We start from the raw sequence: 26,384 nt of genomic DNA, 5'->3' as shown, positions 1-26,384 counted from the left end.
CTCCGATACGACTTAAGCTTCTGAGAAAACGGTACGACTCCTGCTTACATCATAGGATTCCGACTCCTTCCCGATGTAACGACGTCCACTGCAAGAAATATACCGACATTAGGGAATTTAACTTAAACGATAACAAATGGGATTCTCGACTTAAAATTCTTTGTTGGAATGATAATCTGTAGAAACAAAAAAAGTTAAAAAGTTGCCCAAATGATTCTGATATGAACTTTAATACTTGAACACTGACGTTTATCTTATCTACGTCAGTCATTTTAACATGTGGTCGTTACCATCACCAACCTATAGTTTTAAAACTGGGCCTGTATTTGTATCGTATACTTCGACCATTAAATGGAATCTTTCTTCCGAATCTCACTTAGTCGTACCTTTACAGAGGACACATTTGGGGTAGTACACTAAAAAATGGTAAATGAAAATATTGTCACGGTGATCAGATAACCAATACCGGACAGACACTGTAAGATATGTTTTCAGTTGGTGCTTTTATACATTATATGGATATTGACAATAACTAATGGACTCGCAACAAAGGGCTGCGATAATTTATATCTACTTCGCTGCCGACTTCCACAATGTCAACATCTACAAGACAGAGCCTAGTCAGCATTATACGTGTACCCTTTGGTTGTGGAGAGAGGCTCCAGTTCATCTGCAAGAAAGAGAGACAAAGCCATATTAATTGTACCACAAAATATTGTACTCTACACATAAATAATGAACACTACAAATTAATTTGAAATTGTTATTTGACATGAACACATTTAAGACAGCAATCGTTTCCCCGCAACATTTTGATGGTAGATTGCGATTTGTAACGAGAACGTAGAGTAGTGGCGGCGATTAATTTCGCCCATCGCTTTATGCCATGGAACTCATTATAAAACACACTCAGGGAGAACGTCTTCAGGTCGTGCCTGGATGACAACTGTAAGCATTTCATCGATCTTCCACTCTTTTACAGCACACGTAAAACTATCTCTCTAGCCTTTACTTCTATGGTGACACTTCGATCTACAGTCATTAGGGTCCTTCTCATAACTTAATTGCTCAATGAGAGAAAATACCGACCGTGCTTAAATCTCTATCACCTCGTCTCCTACAGCTTGACGAAATGTAAATCAGACAATTCTGACGTTGCTAGATTTGCGGTCGTGCGACGTTGATGACGCTATGATAATGAACTCACGGTTGTTGTATCTGCGCATGTCCTTGCCATCACAAGGGATGTGGATACAGGAACACACGGACCGGAACTCCTTCCGAAACTTGCCTTTCATAATAAATATATATATATATATATATACGTCAGAAAATTGTAATACATTTTGTGAATACCTGTGTTCATTTAAGAATGCGACGTGACTTTTAGATTTTTTGACACACAACATATACACTCAAATGATAGCCTGTAAGGTACGTCCAAAGAACGGATGAGTTGACCAGAGTTCATTTATTTTGAGCGTCCCTAGCTTTGACCTGGGACTTATAACAAACTGTTAGCTATTTGTAACTGCATTATTCAAGCTCATGACCTCAGTAGCCAGCTTGAAGTAACAACACTATTCTGGCTGATTTGACCTCATTGTCTTTCTGAATCATGACATACATGTTAATAATACCTACCGCTCATGAAGTTGTAGATGATTGGGTTGATGGAGCTGTTGAAGTAGACGAGCCAGTGAGCTGTGAGGGTGCAGATAGACACTGAGTGTGGATGGATCATAGCTATCAGTGGACTGTCGGTCAACCTGGAGGAGATTAAAGATCAGTATATACCTTCAATCGTTGAACCACTATAGTGTGTCACATGTACTAATATACAACACATGTATGGTATTTTTAGATAAATCAAACAGAAACAATACCGCAAAAAATGTCTGGAAATTGGTGAGTCTTTCAGATGAACCCAGCTTGACATGACTTGACATGTAATAGCCTTCAATATATTATTTAAACGAGTTCATTTACTACGAGAGACAGTCATTCCAGGAGCTGAGACTCATTATGTAATTCCCACATACAATGTAGGTACAATGCATGATACCCATGCCGTGACATTGCTGAAATATTGCTGAAAGCGGCATGTAGCCGTAATCACTCACTCCCTCACTCACTCATCATGCAATTTCAATAAACATCTTGCAACTTTAACCTTCATGAGATATAAAAACGATCATGAACTAACAAAATTAAACACAGCCTTAAAACTTGTGACTCGAAAGTCTCAAGAAATAAAAATACATGACATCTTTGCCCAGATAGTTTCAGGCTGGTATTATACAAATTCATTTGAAAATGTAGGTTAGTAGCTATCTTCAAAATCTGTTAGTCTTGCAATGAATAAAGAGGGGGTTGGTGATCAATTAGACTCATAGCATACATTCACATAAAAATATAACAAATGATAATATATAACGAAAAGGGAGAAGAATTTTTATATCAAATAATGGCAAAAGATACGCTCCTGCTGAATTGCCCACAACACGGGGCCACCAATAGCAGGCCGGTTCATGAGAACGGTTGGAAAAACAACAAGAGTAATACATGACGTTATGGGTTAATGAACAGACAGATTGATTTTGAAATGGTCCTTATTATTTTTGTTGATCGTTGCGAGAGGCATATTTAAACTTTCGGCCTACGATGCAAAGCTTAGTTCAGTGAGACTTATTTCAGGCAGATATTTATGCTTGAAAGGTTTGGAGTTGCGGTAAACGTGTGGATTCATGTTCCACGTGAGGGACTCACTTTCTAATCAGTGTCAGGTATACACAGATCTTCTTTATCAACTTTCACTTGAAAACAGGGAGGACATACTCACTACCTGATCAATTTCGCATGTATACAGACCTTATCAGCTTCCTACCTCATCAGGTTCTACGTGTATATGGACAGGAAGCACAGACCTACCTCATCAGGTTCCACGTGTATATGGACAGGAAGCACAGACCTACCTCATCAGGTTCCACGTGTATATGGACAGGAAACACAGACCTACCTAATCAGGTTCCACGTGTATATGGACAGGAAGCACAGACCTACCTCATCAGGAGCGTCCACGTGTATATGGACAGAAAACAGACCTACCTCATCAGGTTCCACGTGTACATGGGAAGGAAACACATAATGAACACCAGCACCACCACTATCAACATCCGGGCAGCCCGTCTACGAGCTTGTACTTGAGCCGTCACTGCCGACTGTTCTCCCTCTGTAACAAGGGACTGTATGTCAGTGTTTATATCAAGAAATATCCTTCGAGACGTAATTGAGAGTTAAACGGTTCAAAAAGTGTTTTCTTTGTGCCTGAAAGTTCCGTACATTCACAGTGGCATTGATTGTAAGGGAATCGTTACAAAAGAAGCTATTTCTCAGAACCCTTCCAAACTTGAACAAATAATGTCAAATAATGTTTTCTAATATACATGTGCAGTAGTACGTTCATAATGAAACGTCGTGCCCATTAACGTCAGAATATGTCAGTCATTTTATCACATTATTTATGTGAACAAAGACAACGCATTTTACATGTAATTGATAAAGGAACTATTGTTAGATGTTATTATCTCTTTTACGATTAATTTTGTAAAAGTTTGTAAAACATAAAGAGCGACTCTGTAATGTTTCCGTAAGAATACACTGGTTCATTAAATCCTGAAGTAAGAAATGGATGTGCAGCCTGCACTACTTGAAAAGAACATTTATGCCGAAAGAAACCCCCATTTTGTATATAATTGATGTCAAAGCGCAAGTAGTTCATACTATAAATATAGTTTTCTTACTGTCCTCTGCTCATATTGCAATGTACAGATACTCAAAGGTTTACTGGTTGCTACTCATAGCTGGTGTGATCCTAAACAAACGATCGGTCACAAATGTTCACTTTCAAGGCGAAAGCCATTATGCAAACAAGGTGAAGAACATCTATCAAACACTCTAAATAAAGAAGATTAGTGAAGTGTGTACAGAGTCGAAAACTAGGAAGTTGCAACGCAGCTGAATGTGAACTGCATCTCGCAAGTGAGATAAAGTTGGCAATGTGACGTCATTAGTGTTATTCTGGACATGTGCCAGGTAAAATTGGGTATGGTCAGTCATCTTCATAGATTTGTTTGGACTTATTCACGTTAAATGTTAATGTCAGATGTCTCCCCCACCCCCTACAATAGACCGGAGTCCAAAATGTTCGTCGACATAGCCTGCTTGTTTGGACAAGAAATATTCTTGCTGAATGTTGTGAAGTTTCTGCCTTCCACTTTCGTCGCATAATGGAACTGAGGTAATTGGTAACAACAGGTTCTCACAGCCATTTGAACCTGGAGAACTTGATGGATTGGTCCTTACTGTTGGTGGCACTATAGAAGGTGTATCTGGACTGGAGTACCCTGCAGGACGCTGACTGAATACAGCTTGAGGATGTATACGGTACAACTTCCATCATTTCTCGCCTATGCTTTGGGGTACATGTTACGGACACCCAATATCCCCTTTGCAAATTCTTGACTGCCTTATTGTGAATTCAAGAAATTACCAACCTACCCACTGTGTCAGTTTTAAGAGCAACATCACACAATTTCATGTCAGTGTACGGTTCACACTACAGATGCCACAATGAGTGTCAAGTGGATTACCTAAGGCTGATTAAAATGTACATAAACGTCACGCAGCTTTGCAGGTAGGTGGATTCGATATTAATATATATAATATGACGATATGACGTGTGTCGTCATTTGCCCCCTTGAGCCCCTGAACATGTTTTCAACAGGGTGTTTTGGTTCTAATTGTCATGAACGAACTTATCAACGTACGATTGATCATATATTTGTTAAGGAAAATACCCAATCACAAACCTCCGTGGTCCACTGTGTACCCCAGGGATCGGTACTCGGTCCGCTTCTTTTCAAAGCATACACGACCGATGTTGCAGACGTAATTGACAAAGATGGCACTTGCTATAATTCGTTTGCAGATGACACCCAACTTTAGAAAAACTCAACTCCCAAGGCCTTTTACACTGGTCTTAATAAAATAACAGCCTGTACTAAAGATGTGAAGTCATGGATGACAAACAACATGTAAAGTTAAATGATGACAAAACTGAGGTGATGGTTGTTGGATCCAGGCAAATGCAAAAAACAAACAAATTACCACCAGTACTAGGTACTATTCTGGTAGCAGATGCAGAGATCCAACCAATGGACTCTGTTAAAGACCTCGGAGTTACACTTGACTCACACCTGGCAATTGACACCCATGTTAATCAACTCTGCAGAATATACTTCTTTGATCTACGAGCCATTGGCAGAATACGTTATCTCAACAGTCGTGATGCAGCACACGGTCTAGTCCAGGGACTTATTATATCAAGAACTGATTATTGTAATAGCCTCCTGTTTGGTATTTCTCAGAAGCTGCTATCAAAATTACAAAATGTCCAGAATACAGCCTCCCGAATCATACATGAACTTATAAGCACTCCTACATAACACCTGTCATAAAAACCTGCACTGGCTGCCTGTTAAATCAAGAATTGACTTTAAGATATTGTGTTTTGTGTACAAATGCCTCAATAGCAAAGGCCCAGAATACTTAAAAGAACTTCTTACCCCATACACTCCAGAAACATAGCTCCGTTCTCAGAATCTGAACCTACTCTCTGTGCCTCGTTTCAAACTGCAAACCTTTGGAAGGAAATCCTTTGCCTGTTCTGCCCCTCTACTCTGGAACTCTCTCCCTATCACCATTTAATCAGCAGTTGACTTTAATTCCTTCCAACGACTTCTCAAGACTCATCTGTTTTTACTGTACATGTATGTATATACGTATACTATCCACCCACTTTGTTAGCGCTTTGAACATGGGCCTTGTGCATGGAAAAGGCGCATTATAAGTACACATTTATTATTATTATTATATACCCCCCGTCAAAAGTTTAGACTCACTAGTGTAAATGTAGCCACTTACTTCAGTCAACTCTTCTAAACTAGATTTTGCAAAATTGCCCATACTGTTTAAAGGTATTGTTTACACATGAACTGATGTATTGTAAAACAAATTCGTTACGTTGAAAAGATTATTGTCATGGGTTAATAAAAATGATGAAACTGATTGAAAATTGGCGAAATTTTAACAAAATATTACACCACAACACAGCTGTTCACATGCACGATATTTGCACATGCTTTTTAAAAATTAAATGAATGATCCTCGTGCAATTCATCTGCATAAAGTTTGCAGTTGTTCCCCAAAGTTAGTGGAGAAATTCATCTTCGATGTAACCACACATATATGCATAACATATAGAGTGCTTTAAATGAGTCTTAACTTGTGATGGGTAGTATATTATTATCATAAGGAGCTGGGGTGGATCTTTAGCTTTAAAATCACCATGTTGTTTGGTGAAGCCATCCTTCATCATTTCATTGACCAAGGCAACTCGATCTCACCATCGACTGGCACTGACGTTAGTATAACGTGTCAGGTATATTTGAAAGAAAAGGGAATGTTACAGTATGTTCCAAATGGAGGCACAATGGAGATAACAAGGTAACAGGTTATCAGGGGTACCACATTCTCGAGGAGGAAGGACTTTGACGAGATTTGCTTGTTCACTTGTACGAGTTTTAGTTTTACGTCCGCCATGCTTCAGGTACGTTCGATGGGTGGTCTATCAACTCGATATCCCCCATTTCATAGCCTGTTCAGTGGTGCTGATCTCATTTCAAAGTGTAGTGTTGATCCACCACAACGAGTTGGTTAATATCTGGGGGTTCGAGCTGCTCATCTGACCAACCATCTACAACTCATCAACTTTGACATAGTTGATTACTTCAGCGTGCTGGGATGGACTCCCCTTTCCTTTCTACTTAAGGTATTGCTGCTTTGATCTGAGAACATCACGTGTTTGAGAAATTGTCAAGTCAATAAGCAGAGACAAATCTTGATTGTATTTTCTAAAAAATGTCCATAGAGTGAGTTGGGTTCGTGTTCCTCCTATTAACCTTTCCTACGGCAATGGAAGACTAGAAAAGGATCACGTGTAAATCCGGAGGGGCTAAGGTTTCAAGATCTCTAACATTTCATCTGACGTTGTTAATCCACATAAACCCGCAATATGTCAAACTCATATCATGTATTTTGTGTAGTGTTTTGTTTTCTCGATCAGCCCATAAAAACGTCGTTGCCCATCTCCACAAACCTCGACGACACCACCTTTCGTGACCGCTCACTTAGTATAGTATCAAAAACCTTTACCTCTGGAATATCACATGTATGTATGTATGTATGTATGTATGTATGTATGCATGTATGTATGCATGCATGTATGTGTGTGTGTGTGTATGTATGTATGCATGTATGCATGCATGCATGCATGCATGCGTTTTCGTACAACTATGTGAATACAATGACTAAATGCATGTGCTAACATTAAATGAATTTCACATTTATTGTCTATATTTGACATCATCATCATCACCATCACAGAAAGTGAAGACTGTCCCATCAGCTGCCAGGGTTACAGGTTCTGTATTCTGTGATGGAGATGCTGTCATTGTCATAACTACAATGCACTAGTATAACTTCATCAATCTCTTAATTCATCTGATCTGGCTCCGTTACACTTATGTCTCTTCCCAAACATGAAGGAAGCTCTTGTGTGAAACTTTCTGAAGAGATCGGTGAAGCCATGGAAGCTGTGAATGACTGTTTGGGTACACTAAGTGGAAGACATTTTCGAAACCGTGATAAAATCCATCCATCATCGTCAACAATATGTCAGTGGAAGGGGAGTGTGTTAAAATACACCGTGACATTTCTACACATTGACAGAAAGATACTCAGATATGTTCAGAGAATATAAAGAACTTTCAAAGAAAGATAATCAGATACTATGAAGAGCATTCACAGAAAAATACTGTCTCAGATACGGCGAGGGATTTTAAAAGAGCATTCATTCCACAGAAAAGAAATACTGTCTCAGTCTCAGAGCACGTCTCAGATATGGCGAGGGTTTTATAAAGAGCATTCACAGAAATATACTTTCTCAGATATGGCGAGGGGTTTTATAAAGAGCTTTCACAGAAATATACTGTCTCAGATATGGCGAGGGGTTTTATAAAGAGCTTTCACAGAAATATACTGTCTCAGTTTCGGCCAGGTAATATAAAGAGCATCTGTCTCAGATATGGCGAGGGGTTTTATAAAGAGCATTCACAGAAATATACTGTCTCAGATATGGCGAGGAGTTTTATAAAGAGCTTTCACAGAAATATACTGTCTCAGATATGGCGCGGGGTTTTATAAAGAGCTTTCACAGATATATACTGTCTCAGATACGGCGCGGGGTTTTATAAAGAGCTTTCACAGAAATATACTGTCTCAGTTTCGGCCAGGTAATATAAAGAGCATTCACAAAAATATACTGTCTCAGATATGGCGAGGGGTTTTATAAAGAGCATTCACAGAAATATACTGTGTCAGCTATAGAGAGGGGTTTTATAAAGAGCATTCACAGAGATATACTGTCTCAGTTACGGCCAGGTAATATAAAGAGCTTTCACAGAAATATACTTTCTCAGATATGGCGAGGGGTTTTATAAAGAGCATTCTCAGAAATATACTGCCTCAGATACGGCGAGGGGTTTTATAAAGAGCATTCACAGAAATATACTGTCTCAGATATGGCGAGGAGTTGTATAAAGAGCATTCACAGAAATATACTGTCTCAGATGTGGCGAGGAGTTGTATAAAGAGCATTCACAGAAATATACTGTCTCAGATATGGCGAGGGGTTTTATAAAGAGCATTCACAGAAATATACTGTCTCAGATACGGCGAGGGGTTTTATAAAGAGCATTCACAAAAATATACTGTCTCAGATATGGCGAGGAGTTGTATAAAGAGCATTCACAGAAATATACTTTCTCAGATATGTCGAGGGGTTTTATAAAGAGCATTCACAGAAATATACTGTCTCAGACACGGCGAGGGATTTTATATAGAGCATTCACAGAAATATACTGTCTCAGTTACGGCGAGGGATTTTATAAAGAGCATTCGCAGAAGTATACTGTCTCAGATACGGCGAGACATTTTATAAAGAGCATTCGCGGAAGTATATTGATACAAAATGCACTAAATATGATACCAATGGTCATATGGGAGCACACATGTCGCCGAGCGCACGACACAGGAATGACATTATCTATACAATCATTAAGGCATAATCCTTCCGGTGGTTCTGTAAGTGGAAGCTATTCAGTGCGTGTATAGTAGGGGAAGTGTGTAAAAATCAAACTATCGATAAACGCATCGTTAGCGATTACATTCTATTGCTTTCTGATGATAACTGAATGTGAGGAGCTGCGCCATTACTGAACGCTCGTACGTGTAACCATTACCCATACCACAGATTAACCACTGCGGGGGCTACCGTTGCGGAACGGTTATCAAAGGTTATACATTTGATCAACCTTAAGTCAGTGATATATTGACGGCGTGTCTTTGAATGCAACAGCAATGCTACGAGGTGCAATCGTGTATTCCTCTCTCTTCCATCAGATTCATCCACGGGGCATCAGGGACGAGGGAAACAAACAGTCGATCTTTTTTGCTAATTGATTTCAAGTCAGACTGCTTGACACAATGATGTCCCATGTGCTTTTTACGACTGGCAGCTACATCGTAGAGAGCTCCTCGTCTCCCATCCTTCACGTTCACTAGAGACATCATCCGTACTCAATTCACATCCAGTTGTTTTATTACCGTTCTTCCACACTACACTGATTAAATGTTTTCTGACGTGGGGGCTATCTACAATCCCTGTGCCATGTATCAAAGAGTCGGACTACAGTTGTCGCACTGCACGATAAAAAGATCTGGGTCATGTGAGACACGCCGCATGACTCGACACGTAATGGTCATGAGACATAATGGACATGAGGCTGTATGGACATGAGGCTGTAATGGACATGAGGCGTAATGGACATGAGGCTATAATGGACATGAGGCGTAATGGACATGAGGCTGTAATGGACATGAGGCTGTATGGACATGAGGCTGTAATGGACATGAGACGTAATGGACATGAGACGAAATGGACATGAGGCTGTAATGGACATGAGGCTGTAATGGACATGAGGCTGTATGGACATGAGGCGTAATGGACATGAGACGTAATGGACATGAGGCTGTAATGGACATGAGGCTGTATGGACATGAGGCTGTATGGACATGAGACTATAATGAGCATGAGGCTGTAATGGACATGAGACTATAATGAGCATGAGGCTGTAATGGACATTAGACATAATGGACATGAGGCTGTAATGAACATGAGGCTGTAATGGACATGAGGCTGTAATGGACATGAGGTTGTATGGACATGAGACTATAATGGGCATGAGGCTGTAATGGACACGAGACTGTCTCCGTGAATACAGAGTTTGACCGAGAATAGGAAGGTCGGTGTTCGATCCTGGTCGCATCATGCAAAAAGACTTAAAAGGGATAAAGCTAGGACTTAAGCAGGCCAGCAGTCAAAATACTCTCTCTCTCTCTCTCTCATTCTCTCTCCCCCCTCTCTTTCTCTCTCTCTCCCTCCCCCCTCTGTGAATGCAAATTCAATGCACACTGGGGTCCATTGACCGTGTGAATATAATATAGTTCCATGAGTGTTCATGTCGTGAATGGAACTGACAGATAAAGAAGGTTGTGTCGCATTGTTATATGCCGTTTCTTCATTTTCGTTTCTCTATTCTGTCCCCTCTTCTCCCCTTACTTACTCTGCAAGCTGCATTTATCTTCAAATTATAGAAGCGCAGCGTCCACCTCACTCACTCTTGTCGCTGTTCACATATGCTTGGGCTATCAGATTACCAAAACCGTTCTGTTGTCGTCAAATGTTCCATAATACATCATGTAGGTCGTTACTGGAGCAGCGAACCTCTCGGGACAAGTCTATATTTACACTAATAGTGAACTATTGCTTTAACACTTGTCTATCTGTTTAACACCGGGGCAGGTGTCACAACCTATTACTCAAACGGCATTGTTGCCCCCAGAGAACATTTATCATTGTCTTCTCACCACTGGAACTTGAGTACCAGAAACACAAACTCTTACGGGAGCACTTTCCTTCTAATGCATGGCTCTCTTGTGTAACGGTAAACGACTCTTGTCAGTGCCACGTGGTAGCATCGACGTCTAGACCGTCAGTCTGCCTAGCGATGTAGGAACGACTTATGTCAGTCAGATCAAGCCCGTCACTTTGTGCTAATGACGATATGACTGCTATGGCAGCTTAAATGGAGGTTTGACAGATGTTATAGGATTGTACTATTTCCTGCAGGTAATATTTCGAGGCAACGTTAGCCCGTATCACGGCGAGGCTTTGAAATGTACTTTAACTGACGTTACGTCAGTGCAGGCGAACGATGATAACATGAGAGCGGTGATGATGCTGATGGTGTATCTTGACTAAAGATGCGAGTACTGACGTCATGTCAAGTTTGCTGAACGCGCTGCTTATCATTATTTTCAATACATAGTTGGTTCGAGGCTATCATTATTCGCATAACATTTTGAATGTTCCCGGATGTTCTGGAATGTTCTGTGTGAGAGAAATGCCAGTCTTTAACAATGACGGCGGTCTGTAAATAATCGAGTCTGGATCAGACTATCCGGTGATCAATAGCATGTGCATCGACCTGCGCAGTTGGGAACCGATGAAATGTGTCAAACCAGGTCAGCGAGCCTAACCACCCGATCCCGTTAGTCGCCTCTTACGACAAGCATGGGGGTAACTGAAGATTCATTCTAACCCGGACCTTCACGGGTCGCACGTCATGAGGTGTGAGAAACTCATTGGTTTGTTACATGTAATATCGCCCCTGATAACCCTATCAAATAAGTCTTACTTGTTCATTTCATATTTAGCCTCCCCGAGACATATTCATGGGGGTATACTTTCTCCGGCCTAGCAGTTCGTACAATATATTATTCTGTTATGAAGACAGTGGATTAACCATTCAATACCATATCAATCCAATAAACATCAACATCAAGAAAGGTTGGTTGGTTGGATGGTTGGTTGTTTTACGCCGCACTCAGCAATAATTCAACTATATGGCAGTGGTCTGTAAATAGCCAGACTAGACAATCCAGTGATCAACAGCATGAGCATCGATCTACGCAATTGGGATGTAATGACATATGTCAACCAAGTCAGCGAACCTGACCACCCGAACCTCTTAGTCCCGTCTTACGACAAGCATGCATGATATGGGTTACTGAAGACCAGTTCTAACCCGGGTCTTCACGAATTCTTCTAGAATGGACACGACTACATCCAGGTACTGATAAATGGGAACACCAGGGGAGAACTCAGTGAAGCCGACCCTCCCTGTCGATAACATCTATAAAAAGGTCAAGGTCCTTTGACAAATGGCCCCAGGAACATCAGCCCGAGGCAGAGTGAAAATAGTGAATCTAATTAGCCAGTAAGGAAACTGTCAACACATCGTGAGTCGTGGGTGTTCATCAATCTTACTTAACTGAAGAATATACTAACGAGACAGCTCACTAAGCTAATGATACGAACAAAAATAAGATTAATGATTATGATGCTGCTGATGGTGATGATAACAAATAGTATTTGTTTGTCGATTTGTAAATTGGCCATACAGTATTGCAGCTCCGTGAGAGGACCTGTAAAACATCGAGAGTGAACCTGGTAATTTTGATGATTGGTATAATGTGTAATGAGACACTCGATCGGGGTGTCAGGGTGTCAGGGTGTTGAGGTGTCTGGATGACGGGGTGTTGGGGTGTCGGGGTTGAGGGCGGGCGCGACAAACAATCAAACACGTCACTAAACCTGACACTACCAAATCTATTCTTACGATCAGCATGGGTTCCTATAATACATCATACACAAACAGACAGCAGCAATCAAGAAGATGATGATGGTGATGATGGTTTTGGGCATATGCTTTGTACATGATGCCATCAATCAAATGTACATTGAAGAATATGGAGATATTACAAAATATATACAGGGCCCTTATTCTCGAAAGGTTCGTAACCCTAAGAATTCTTAACTTTGATCGTAGCCCATGTGTTAAGAATGGGCTTAAGAAGTTCGTAGGGCTACGAACGTTTCGAGAATAGCTAGCCTGGTTTGTTATGTAAATTAGTCTTGTCTGAATCTAGCTGTACAACATACATCTATATTGTTGTGATATTTACTTATCACTCTATTCCGTTTCTTCAGCTATACTATGGATGTCTAGTGTAATAAGTTGCAGTGTTGATTAAATATGACAAAATGAATTTGATTGAATATAGGCCGTTTCAACGAGACATATATTTTATCCTTGAACACAAACCTACAGCCTTGTGTATTATATGACACGAACCCTGATATATTCATCTCTATTACTGCTGCTGAAGCCGTCAGACATCATACCCAGTGATTGTTGCTGCTGCAGTGAATGTAATTACACCGAGACCGCCATCAGTACCATGGACCCAGGCCGGCCATAAACCGGTATTTTAGTAGAGAATGCTACAGGCTTAGATCCATTTATGTGTTCTCAACCAGTGTTTGCCGCCTCAGATGAAAACGTGCAAGGGGTGGTAGTCAAAGCGTGCTGTGTTGCAAATGAATCAACTCTATACTGCCATGTAAACAGACATTAAATCTATTAATTGTCGTGTAAAACATCAGGTTTCATTTGCTATTGCATCCTACGATAATGACACGGCTCAAGAACTTGAACACGTCTTAACCATCAGTAAACGCATTATTATAACACGAAGGAGATTGTGGAATTGTAAAAACTCTAAGAAGAGCTCTTAAGTTGGCAAAAATATTACGCTTCTACGGTTGTCAATCATTTTAATGATACTGATGAGGCTGATACTGACGAGCATGAGAATGTTGTGCACGTATGTTGTAGAATTAGTTTCGTGGCATTTCGGACGGAGTGGGTGGAGTGATGTCGGTGTTCTCTAATGTGATCAGTGTCATTGCGGTACGTGCATCCCCCACCATATTACCCTGGTAGCAGCACTGTTTAAACAGCTGCTGCACTTGTGTTTTGTGCTAGTAGTTCTGGTACAAAGAAGGTTTGACAAACTATAGTTTATTTCAAGATTCCTTTACTTCCGTTAAATGAACAAGGCTGAAGGTAGTATGCCAGTACACCATATTGTCAGTATGCACGAGGTATGTAATTATCTAAGCTCGGGGTAATTCATATATTAACATTTCTTTTATTATTTTCCATTTAATTACAACTTTGACCGGGGTGATTTACGTCGCCGACAGCGAGGTACACAGTGATGAGGCCATAAAGCGCTGTTAACAGCTATGGCATCGCAAATCCTTACACGGATGCCTGGCGCCCAAAGTCGGGGTTCATCGAGACGTCGCTGTTCAGAGTTCCAGCACCACATGTCGCTGTACAGTAAAAGCATCTCAATTCTCTGTACAGAGTAGGGGGCACTGCAACCGCCGTACAGAGTTCCGGCACCTCAAGTCGCTGTACAAAGTTCCTGCACCTCAGGTGGCTGTACAGAGTTATCACCCCGCAAGTCGTTATGCAAATTTACGGCACCGCAAACCGCTATATAAATTTCCAGCACCGCAAACCGGTATACAGATTTACGGCGTCCAAAGTGAGCGTTCATAGATATAGCGTTGATAGTCAGTGTACGGAGAAAAACGACACCGCATGTCGGTGTTCAGTGATACAACAATGCCACTCGCTGTGAATCCCTGTACAGAGTTACAGTCCCGGAAGTGCCTGTACTGTAACAGTCCCGGAAGTGTCTGTACAGTTACAGTCCCGGAAGTGCCTGTACAGTTACAGTCCCGGAAGTGCTTGAACAGTTACAGTCTCTGAAGTATCTGTATAGGTACAGTTCCGGAAGTGCCTGTACAGAGTTACAGTCCCGGAAGTGCCGGTACAGTTACAGTCCCGGAAGTATCTGTATAGGTACAGTCCCGGAAGTGCCTGTACAATTACAGTCCCGGAAGTGCCTTTACAGAGTTACAGTCCCGGAAGTGCCTGTACAGTTACAGTCCCGGAAGTATCTGTATAGGTACAGTTCCGGAAGTGCCTGTACAGTTACAGTCCCGGAAGTATCTGTATAGGAACAGTCCCGGAAGTGCCTGTACAGTTACAGTCCCGGAAGTATCTGTCTAGGTACAGTTCCGGAAGTGCCTGTACAGAGTTACAACTATAATACCAGATGCCCCTATCCTGGATTCGTATTCCAGATATAATATTTAGCATATCGGAAACATCTTCCATCATACAGTTTCGACATTTAATGATCTCCCCCTACCTTCACCCAACACATTGATATAATACCATACAAACACAGTCTCTCACACATTTCATCAACCACCACCATTAGATGTGTTGGTTGTAGCATGAGAGAATCACAATCACGGACGGGAAACACGTGACCCAGCCGTGTCCTAATATAGACTGGCGCATTATTCGTGCCCAGCAATCTCAACACGGGCACCCAACTGTGTTCCTTTGCATTGAATTTCGTATATTCGTCTTGGATTAATAACATAAAGGATGTCATTGAACACCTGACGACAGTCACGAGGTGTTATAGGAGGAGATTTCTGATTGGCTCTAACTCCCCGAGGCAAGGGTATTATTTTCCAATGTCCGAGTCCCATGGGGCGCGAAGCTATCAGTATCACGCAGGATTGCGTTTTCAGTTGGAATGAAAAAGGAGAAATACTACAAATAGCTAACATTATCGTAATTGATTTCGTTGATTTCTATAGACTAGGGTGTGTTGTGAGAAAAAACAAACCACCAGTCGAATTATGAAATACTCGCTATACGTTTCGATACAATGAATCTCATCTCAACTATATCAACACACAAGTAATGTGTGATCGCAGGTACAAAATATCAGTTAGCTGATGTGGGTGTATATATTGTCCAGTGATGACAACCTCCAGATGCAAATGTCCACTTGAAGTGCAATGTCATTTTTGTCATGCCAAGCGTCTCAACCCATTTGCATTAAATATATTGAGCTTTGCTTGTGAGTTACATAATATCATACGGTTGCCGATCGTATTTATAATGGATGCGATGTCTCTTTTGCTGACGTTACTGCACGAAGTCGTTAGATGTCGCCAGTAATTGTCAGTGACCTCAAGTGACCTCAAGTGACCTCAAGTGACCTCCAGTAGCATGTGTTTCCAATCAACACATGGATTCTTCACCTGCACCCTGATCTTAAAATGATTAACCTCTGATACAAATCTTAAAAGGCTAACGTTTCTAAGACGAATTTCTTTTCTTTCATGTTGCTTGGACTAGATGCATGACCTGACGCATGTATGAGACACACACACATTATGGTACACTGGAATACAACGGAAGCTGGGCTCCATAGTCCTAATCTTGTATCCTCAATATGTTATCTATTGATTTGTATATTAATTCGATTCCAGTGATTGTAACACAATGAGCTTGTTTAGGCTCATGGGCATTAAATCTACGATACTAATCAGTTAAGAGCTCAAAAGCAGCACATTATTAATGAGTTCATGACCCTGTGTCCTGTCTCTCGGTAAAGCAGGTAAACAAATATGTGTACCGTTACAGACGCTGTTAGCAGATGAACATAACGTGGTTACTGAAGCCTACTGATTGTGTAGATCAACAGCTTCTGGTCGGTGTTCTCACCTGAGACCAGATCGATAATACCGAACTAAAAGAACTGTGTGTTATATACTGTCTCATGTATGCTAAAACTACGTATATACGCTGTGGAACCGCAAGACACAACACTCCCGCAAAATATATGTTACCTTGTCTATGGTAACCAACCCGTGAAGTGTTACCAAGTCTATGGTAACCTACCCGTTACAGTGTTACCAAGTCTATGGTAACCTACCCGTTAAAGTGTTACCAAGTCTATGGTAATCTACCCGTCAGGCGTTACCCGTCTTATGGTAACCTACCTGTGAGGTATTACCCAATCTGTTATAACCTACCCGTGTTACCACGTCTATGGTAACCTAACCGTAAGCTGTTAACCGTAAGCTGTTACCCGTCGTGTCTTTATTAGTAACCTACCTGCCAAGTGTTACCAAGTCTATATTAGTAACCTCCCTGCCAAGTGTTACCAAGTCTATATTAGTAACCTACCTGCCAAATGTTACCAAGTCTATATTAGTAACCTACCTGCCAAGTGTTACCTATACTATATAAGTAACCTTCCCGACAGTCGTTACCCGTCGTGTGGTAACCTACCTGTGAGGTGTGAGCCGGTCTTGGTGCTGGACCACAGGCAGGCTGCGATGCTGACGTAAGTATACGCCATGATGACGACCGGCACCAGATAGAAGGTGACGAAAATAAATATGTCGTAGTTGAGAGCAAGGGTGTTCATGGATTTATCCGGTGTACACGACGTCAACAGCAACGTCAGATTCTGCGGAATCATCTCATCCGGCGTCTCTTTGAACAGCAGCAATCGCGGAACCGCCAACGTATGAGCCAGCATCCAGATGACGACGATGGAAATGACCACACGACGTTTCGTCTCCTTGAACGTCAGAGGGTGGCAGATGGCGAACCAGCGTTCAATGGAGATCGCCGTCAACGTCAGGACAGACACGATGATCGTCACCGTCTGTAACAAGCATAATCTACATATTACCTTTACTGTGTTGGTAAAAATACAACTTGAATAGAGAATAGCCTTTGTTTGACACAAATCCAGTTATGCATGAATACCTATTTGTAACTGTTTACGGTTATAATTATCTATCCTGAAATTGCACCAAATGGACAACAAAAGTAGAATGTGTATTGTATGTGGCGACAAAGTCGATTTTGAGGTCAGATATTTGACGTCATGGTATTCCGAAAGTTTGGGGCGTTACACGTTATATCAATCACCTGTTCTCATCAGTGCTCCACAGTTTACACATTACATCATGTAAAAAGAATACAACAGTGTTAAACAGAAATAACAAAACAACTAGTGTCATAAACCACATTCTATACACCAAATTAAGTGATTGGATTTTGCTGCCCACTCTTTTCGACGACTCATAATACTGGCAGATTAAAGTGTGTTGTAGGATGTCATGCCGGGTTGGGGAATCGATCAAGGGTGTGCGCCATGATGAGCGAGTGCAGTAACTACCGGACCACCCTACCGCCAGTGTACCAGCAGGGATTATGTCGTGTATGTGTGTTTAATGTGAAATATTCTGATGTCAAAGCAGAAAAGAGAAGGTTATCGGTTGTTTCACATCCACATAAATGGCAAAGCTTAAAAAACGAAAATGTGTTTTGAACATTACAGACAATTTGATATCAGTGTAACTATATATTGAGGTCTCTGGAGACTATCAAAGTAATAATCCTAAACACGGCGACGAGAAACACGGTAGAAAATCCATAAAAGGACAAAGTTGTGAATTATAGAGAAAAATCGAAACCCACATCGCGTGTAATGGTTGCTAAATGTTCACTGCAATCTGACACACAGCACAACGACTCATCACGGGGGGGCGGTTTAATATCGCAAACAAAGAAACCCAACATTAAAGTATTATTATAATCACTGATGGAAACTACAGGAAATACGTGTAGTCAAATGTTGCTGACTTGGACTTGGACTTGGACTTGGACTTCATTGTCTAAACCTACCACAAGGACATAGCTTCCCTCACTAAACGTACTCTCTCATGTTACTAATAGGTTGGATCTATCAGAAATGTGACGATAAAAACCTAAGCCCAGCAAATTAATAAGACTGACTGAGACAGGGTTTCAACAGCTCCACAGAATATACCTGGAGTGGACGCGATCACAAAGGTCACCAAAGTGATATTTTAATGGGATCCTACAAAAGTCATTCCAGGTTTTTTAAAGCGTCACAAACATATATGTGACATCACAATGTGTGACTTGTGTGTGATTAACGTGACATGTGAATTGGAGTTGCCGATGTGTGAACACCGCAGTATGGGACGCTCGCCTAAGAGATCAAAGGCGCCGACTGTGTTTATACTGCGATAAAATACATTATACTTTTTTCAGCAAATGCTTCAATGGACTCAGGGAGATGTTGAAATTACCTCCCCTGTAACCTGATTGATCTTTGGTAACATTGTTGTATTGATGGTCCCTCGCGAAGGCGCAACAAGAACATTTAGCAACAAGAACATTTAGCAACAAGACCATTTAGCAGCAGGTATAACGGCTTTCTTAATACCAGTCGAATGATTTATGAATATTTACAGGGAAGCAATATGTCAAAACGATGTAAACCGTCTCTGTTGCAGTGCTGTTATCACAAACACATTTAAAGCACCGTGTCCGTATCACAGGACCCACAAAGGCGGGAGTAGTCTCACGGCACCTGAACCCCATTATTTTCCCTCTGCCTAGCCCTCTGCAATGCTAAAGCCCTAAATGAAGCAAGTCTAGATTTTCTCAGGTTCACTTGGGCTCCTTTTCAATTTAAAAGGAATTGATTGTTTCTGTTAAACTTATTATATATTCAGAGACTAAGCGTTAGTCTGGGGCGAGAGCTGGTGCCTGGAAATAATATCTAAGTCTGGGTGGAATTGCAACCCGCCAACTTCCACAATCACTTGCCCACCTGCTTCTCAGGGCATATAGCATTGCACTCCAGTCACACGAAACGACCAGTGGTGCGCTTCTTCGCCATGTTCGTCCCACAGGGCAGCCACTTCACGCCTGAAGTCGTCGATTCACGTCGGATACATTTACAACCACCGCCATAATGGCATCAAGTTGTTGCTATCTCCCCAATATTATAACATTTACGACAGAAGTGCCTCAACTCACAGCCACCAGTGACATCAGCTATCTTTGTGCCTGTGTGGGGAATGTCTCGAGGCTCGTGATTAAACAGACTACATGGAAGCAAATTAATATACAAAACATAAATATGAATCATACGTATCGATGTAAGTGATTAAGGGTAATGCACCGAAGGTAGAATTATCCATAACCTATCATTTTAGTGGTGATACGTTGTGAAGGTACTTTTTCGTTTCACGTAAGGTCGGAAACAATGGTGGTGGAACAGCCCGAAAGTAAGCTCGCGTTCTAGGATATCAATTTACAGCAGCTCTGTTACATATTTGATATGTAACAAATCTGTAATTAAACCCAGCATAAGTCTCAAATTCGGCATCTTACAAAATATAAAAGTTTGTTCCATATCCATGTTTAGTGGGGAAAAGTATCCCTCAGCCCTGAAACATTAAAACACGAAAGCCCGGCCACGCATGCATCCTCTTGCTTTACCTTAAAAGGCCAAGGCCACACTGTACGTTATTACTACACACGTGGGAGAAGAACGAACTATATTTCTTAAACTATCACCATTGTTACAATATATCGTGGCGTTACCGTTACTCAATGGCTGTAGGATGAGTATGAGGTTTATACACTGTAAACTTGACGTCTTCGTAACGGAAAGTCATAAAAAGACGAAAGGAAAACGTGTTCTGTTTCTTGCCTATATCACACAAATTAGATGTTCCTGGAAACCGCTGTCGCAGTGTAAAAGCAAAAAAACATACTTAACTTTGGCCATGGGTATACTGAATACAGCTACAACATACTGTGTACAGCTGACATACCGTGTATAACTGTCACACCGTGTTATAACTGTCACACCGTGTTATAACTGATATATATGTCGGGTACAACTGGCATAAGATATGAAGCAATACCACCATAGCCGCTATCACAACCAGATCTACGCCTACATTGTGTACAGGACGTGCAGTATTTGAAGATGAGGTATCTTTAATTCCTGATTGGCATTCTATACAACAGTCTCTTTCATTCCTAGGATTGAAATGTCATACGAAAATGCTGTTTAATTCGTGACTGGCATCATATGAATACGTCGTCTCCTTAGTATGTGAAGAGGCATCTCTGTCATTCTTCTGGGTTAACTCCAAAGGTTTGCACAAGGTTGGTTTAATTCAGATCTAAGGATTACTTATCGCTTCTTCATATACTATCATGGCTTGCATGTGCCATAAGAAAGATAACGTCTATTTAATTTGTTATAGGATACACTGTGGACAAAGAAATATAGGCCTCTATTCTATCACGCCAGTTCCATCCTTCTGACAAGGAGAAAATCCCTCGAGGCGTTAAGCCAAAGCTAATGAAGCCTGGTGTCCGCTGAGAAGGAATGACTAGTTGTTTTAGTATCCATGGAGGACCCCATCTCGCCGCCAATAGTGCGCTCAGTCATCCGTTCTGACAAAGCAGCGAGTAGTAAGTCAGTCTTGTAACGAAGTTAATTATACGCCCGAACCTCGTCACCAGAAAAATGTGTTAGTTTACGAATGCCTATCTGAAGACACTGCCTAACGTCCCGAGACAAGGGAGCTAAGTAACTCAACATCCTTAATTGACCGTTCACCGGACACTAATCCACCTTACACCACCAAGTTAGAGGCATTCGATAATACAAATGCTAGCAGGTTCATTATAGACGTGTGGTTGGTGTAATTACAACTTGAGTATATCAGGGACCGTTAAACGCCAAACCTATGTACAGCAGAAATATGGCTAAACTTCAAGGAGCGTCATGATGGAGAACGCCAACCTTCCCATAACACAGCAACGGCAACCTTCACAACAACCTTAGCACAACGGCAGCACAACAACGGCGGTAACCTTCACAGCATAGCACAAGCACAACGGCAACCTTAGCACAGCACAACAACGTCGTCCTTCACATAGAGCAACAACGGCAACCTTCATATAGCACAACAACGGCAACCTTCACATAGCAGCAACAACGGCAACCTTCATAGAGCAGCACACCAACGTCAACCTTCACATAGCACAAACAACGGCAACCTTCATATAACACATAGCAACAACAACAACCTTAGCAACCTTCACACAGCACAACAACGGCAACCTTAGCATAGCACAACAACAACAACACACCAGCGTCAACCTTCAACACATAGCACAACCAACGTCAACCTTCACAGCACAACAACGGCAACCTTCATATAGCACACCAACGTCAACCTTCACATAGCACAACAACGGCAACCTTCATATAGCACACCAACGTCAACCTTCACATAGCACAACAACGACAACCTTCACATAGCACAACAACGGCAACCTTCACATAGCACAACAACGACAACCTTAGCATAGCACAACAACGGCAACCTTCACATAGCACAACAACGGCAACCTTCACATAGCACAACAACGGCAACCTTCACATAGCACAACAACGGCAACCTTCACATAGCACAACAACGGCAACCTTCACATAGCACAACAACGGCAACCTTAGCATAGCACAACAACGACAACCTTCACATAGCACAACAACGGCAACCTTCACATAGCACAACAACGGCAACCTTCACATAGCACAACAACGGCAACCTTCACATAGCACAACAACGGCAACCTTAGCATAGCACAACAACGGCAACCTTCACATAGAGCAACAACGGCAACCTTCACATAGCACAACAACGGCAACCTTCACATAGCACAACAACGGCAACCTTCACATAGCACAACAACGGCAACCTTAGCATAGCACAACAACGGCAACCTTAGCATAGCACAACAACGGCAACCTTCACATAGCACACCAACGGCAACCTTCACATAGCACAACAACGGCAACCTTCACATAGCACAACAACAACGACAACCTTCACATAGCACAACAACGTCAACCTTCACATAGCACAACAACGACAACCTTCACATAGCACAACAACGGCAACCTTCACATAGCACAACAACGGCAACCTTCACATAGCACAACAACGGCAACCTTCATATAGCACAACAACGGCAACCTTCACATAGCACAACAACGACAACCTTAGCATAGCACAACAACGTCAACCTTCACATAGCACAACAACGACAACCTTAGCATAGCACAACAACGGCAACCTTCACATAGCACAACAACGGCAACCTTCACATAGCACAACAACGGCAACCTTCACATAGCACAACAACGGCAACCTTAGCATAGCACAACAACGGCAACCTTCACATAGCACAACAACGGCAACCTTCACATAGCACAACAACGGCAACCTTCACATAGCACAACAACGGCAACCTTAGCATAGCACAACAACGGCAACCTTCACATAGCACAACAACGGCAACCTTCACATAGCACAACAACGGCAACCTTCACATAGCACAACAACGCACAACCTTAACCTTCACATAGCACAACAACGGCAACCTTCACATAGCACAACAACGACAACCTTAGCATAGCACAACAACGGCAACCTTCACATAGCACAACAACAGCAACCTTCACATAGCACAACAACGGCAACCTTCACATAGCACAACAACGGCAACCTTCACATAGCACAACAACGGCAACCTTCACATAGCACAACAACGGCAACCTTCACATAGCACAACAACGGCAACCTTCACATAGCACACCAACGGCAACCTTCACACAGCACAACAACGTCAACCTTCACACAGCACAACAACGTGAACCTTCACCCAGCAGGGATGTCGCCAGACCCTGTTCAGTGTAACTAACACCAAATGAAGTAAACCAGAAGTCTTTGTGCGGCATGAATAACGCCAAATAATGTACATATAATGTATTACAACAATAATAACACCAAGATGCTACAACAGAAATACCTTCCGCATTCTTAGTATATACACCGCTAGCCTTTAGAATAACATGAATAACACTAACACTGGATCCGGAGTAGCATGAATAACAACATGAATACCGCCCTCTCGGTACAGTATGAATACCGCCATCTTAGTACAACATGAATTTCGCCTTCTTGATATAGAATGAATACCGCCATCATAAAACATGAATTCCGCCATCTTAGTACAACATGAAAACCGCTATCTTTGTACAGTACGAATACCGCCATCTTAGTACAACATGAATACCGTTATCTTGGTACAGTATGAATACCGCCATTATCTTGGTACAGTATGAATACCGCCATCTTGGTACAGTATGAATACCGCCATCTTAGTACAACATGAATACCGCCATCTTTGTATAGAATAAATACAGCCATCATCTTAGTACAGTATGAAAACCGCCATCTTAGTACAACATGAATACCGCTATCTTGGTACAGCATGAATACCGCTATCTTGGTACAGTATGCATACCGCCCTCTTGGTATAGCATCAACACCAGCATCTTAGTATAACATGAATTTCGCCATCTTGGTACAGTATGAATACCGCAATCTTGGTATAGCATGAATACCGCTATCTTCATATAGCATGGATAACCAACCCTATCCAACGTGTAGAGATGATGCGATGGCAGTGTTTGCTTCTCTTATTAACAATTCTGCTAGCGCCAGGTGAGAATTCAGCGTTATCTTTGATACTAACCGACAAGACAGCCCCACCACGACTTCAGACGTACACGCACATGGATTAAATATACAGGCAATAGAATCAGCAGGTGATAACGTGTTGCTCGGTATCTTGTTCAACTGGGAAGCCTTTCACCTACATGTGTCACGTCCATGAGATGACATAAGTACTCTCTAGACAATTCTGCGACTTAGCTGCACTGAGGGCATGTGATGTAACACCTGCATATATACACAGCATGTTTTCCTACTTCGGGGAAGCAAGCAGCTTCAAACTTGGCGTGTCCGGATGAAAAAACCGATTTCTCTCACCAGCCCAGGCAGGGAATTCCCAGTCCTCCATCGGGATGTGGAAGTACACCGGAGGCGCTGAACATTAAACCACTAGCATCACTAACGGCGTAGTCAGTGCCCATATCAGAGCCATTTTCAGCATCGTGAAATCTGATCCCATACCATGGACAGTGACCAAATATACCCACCATCTGGAGTGGTCATTGTGCGGCGTGTAGCTCGGACCAGGTTCACGCTGGGAAAGCAAACCGAACAGTGTGACGAAGATATCCGAGAGTGTTACAGTTACGGCTGAATGATAGCGACGCACGTCACCGATCTGTGTCTGTGAATATATTTTAATCATGATTTAATTTTTCGCTGATACCATATTGCGGTATGTGATCGACGGGTTCGTGAATAAGTGTATTCTCTCCACGTTACGTCAGTGAACACATGACTGGGTCTGTTGTATTATACAGCATACAGAGTAGGTGATGCGCGTGTATGTTGTACACGTGTAAAAGAGTGTGCATGTGTGTGAGAGGTGTTGCACGTAAACAGACATGTTGGTTCTTATTACAAGAAATGTACTGCGTGCTACCGATGTTTCCGCGAAAGATTGCCATCGGTTAAAGATGTATCACGATGTACCGAAAGAAATGCACGTGATCATCAGATTATGATATTACCTGTTCGCGTACAGGCCAATCCAAGTATTTCGTGAACTGTGGGGTTAATTAGACATGATCTGTTCAGCCTCTTCTGCGTTCACTAGGCAGTCGGTTATAACTCGAAGGGACAAAATATTTTAGTTCGTTAAAACCATAGTCCGTTCTCATTTCGACTAAATGAGAACAACAAATCTCTAATTTCGTAATAAGGGTGTTTGTTAATAACGTTTTTAAGATATACTACTCACAATTTTCTAAGGATCACACAAATTCCCAACTTTACTTAAACATAGATTTATAATTTGAAATTGTATCCGTTTAAAAATGGATAAATAATAATATGGTAACCCTACTTTTGGCAAACAGCCACTTTAATCTAACCCTTATGCACTTGATACATGAGTAACATAAAAATGGTTTTCTTGGCACCAATCAACTATTTTGCACACAACACCTGTCAATAGCAGGTATGGGATCCACAAGATGCTGTGACATACTGAAAAATAGGATCCATGCTTACAATAAGCTTAGATATTTAAACCAAATTAGACCCCACATAATAGTTTGCTGTTGAATCAATGATCTGATCCTTAGCAAAGTGTGAATAGTAAAGTATACACTCATGTTTATTACTAACCATATAAAGAGAATCCAACCAAGGGGGAACTGCAAATCTATTGTTACTGCTTATCTAAACAGAAATGGATGAAGTTTGATGTTCCTCCCACAATGGCGGCAACACGCTAATACACACTGTTAGTCGTTCTTTCACCCAGGTATTCGACACAAGTTGAGCCAGCTCTCTCCCGCTGTTTCTACCCTGTGAGGCGTGTCAGCATGATTTCAACGTTACGCATACAATTGATGTGAAGGTTTGCATTTTTTTCATAATGTAAAATTATACAACAGGATAATCAACTAAATCACACCGTAAATTATCAGATAATCACGTGAAATGC

The 26,384-nt window shown here is 41.6% G+C and overlaps 1 protein-coding gene across 1 annotated transcript in view; it reads right to left on the bottom strand.

The window, feature by feature from the left end:
• LOC124292300 (orexin receptor type 2-like) overlaps positions 1-26,384 on the bottom strand; it is a 44,436-nt gene continuing 18,052 nt past the window's right edge. The window contains exons 2-7 of the mRNA XM_046729365.1: positions 17,325-17,706; positions 3,109-3,232; positions 1,645-1,769; positions 1,208-1,291; positions 640-670; positions 1-88 (exon numbers count right to left, since the gene is read on the bottom strand). Coding sequence (XP_046585321.1) covers positions 13-88; positions 640-670; positions 1,208-1,291; positions 1,645-1,769; positions 3,109-3,232; positions 17,325-17,706 — 822 coding nt within the window. The 3' untranslated portion in view covers positions 1-12. The remainder of the gene's footprint in view (positions 89-639; positions 671-1,207; positions 1,292-1,644; positions 1,770-3,108; positions 3,233-17,324; positions 17,707-26,384) is intronic.

Source organism: Haliotis rubra, unplaced genomic scaffold, assembly GCF_003918875.1.
Source record: "Haliotis rubra isolate DU_JTF1 unplaced genomic scaffold, ASM391887v1 Scf512, whole genome shotgun sequence".
NCBI lineage: Eukaryota > Metazoa > Mollusca > Gastropoda > Lepetellida > Haliotidae > Haliotis > Haliotis rubra.
The sequence above is the reverse complement of the archived record's forward strand: the minus strand, read 5'-3'. Positions and strand labels throughout refer to the sequence as shown.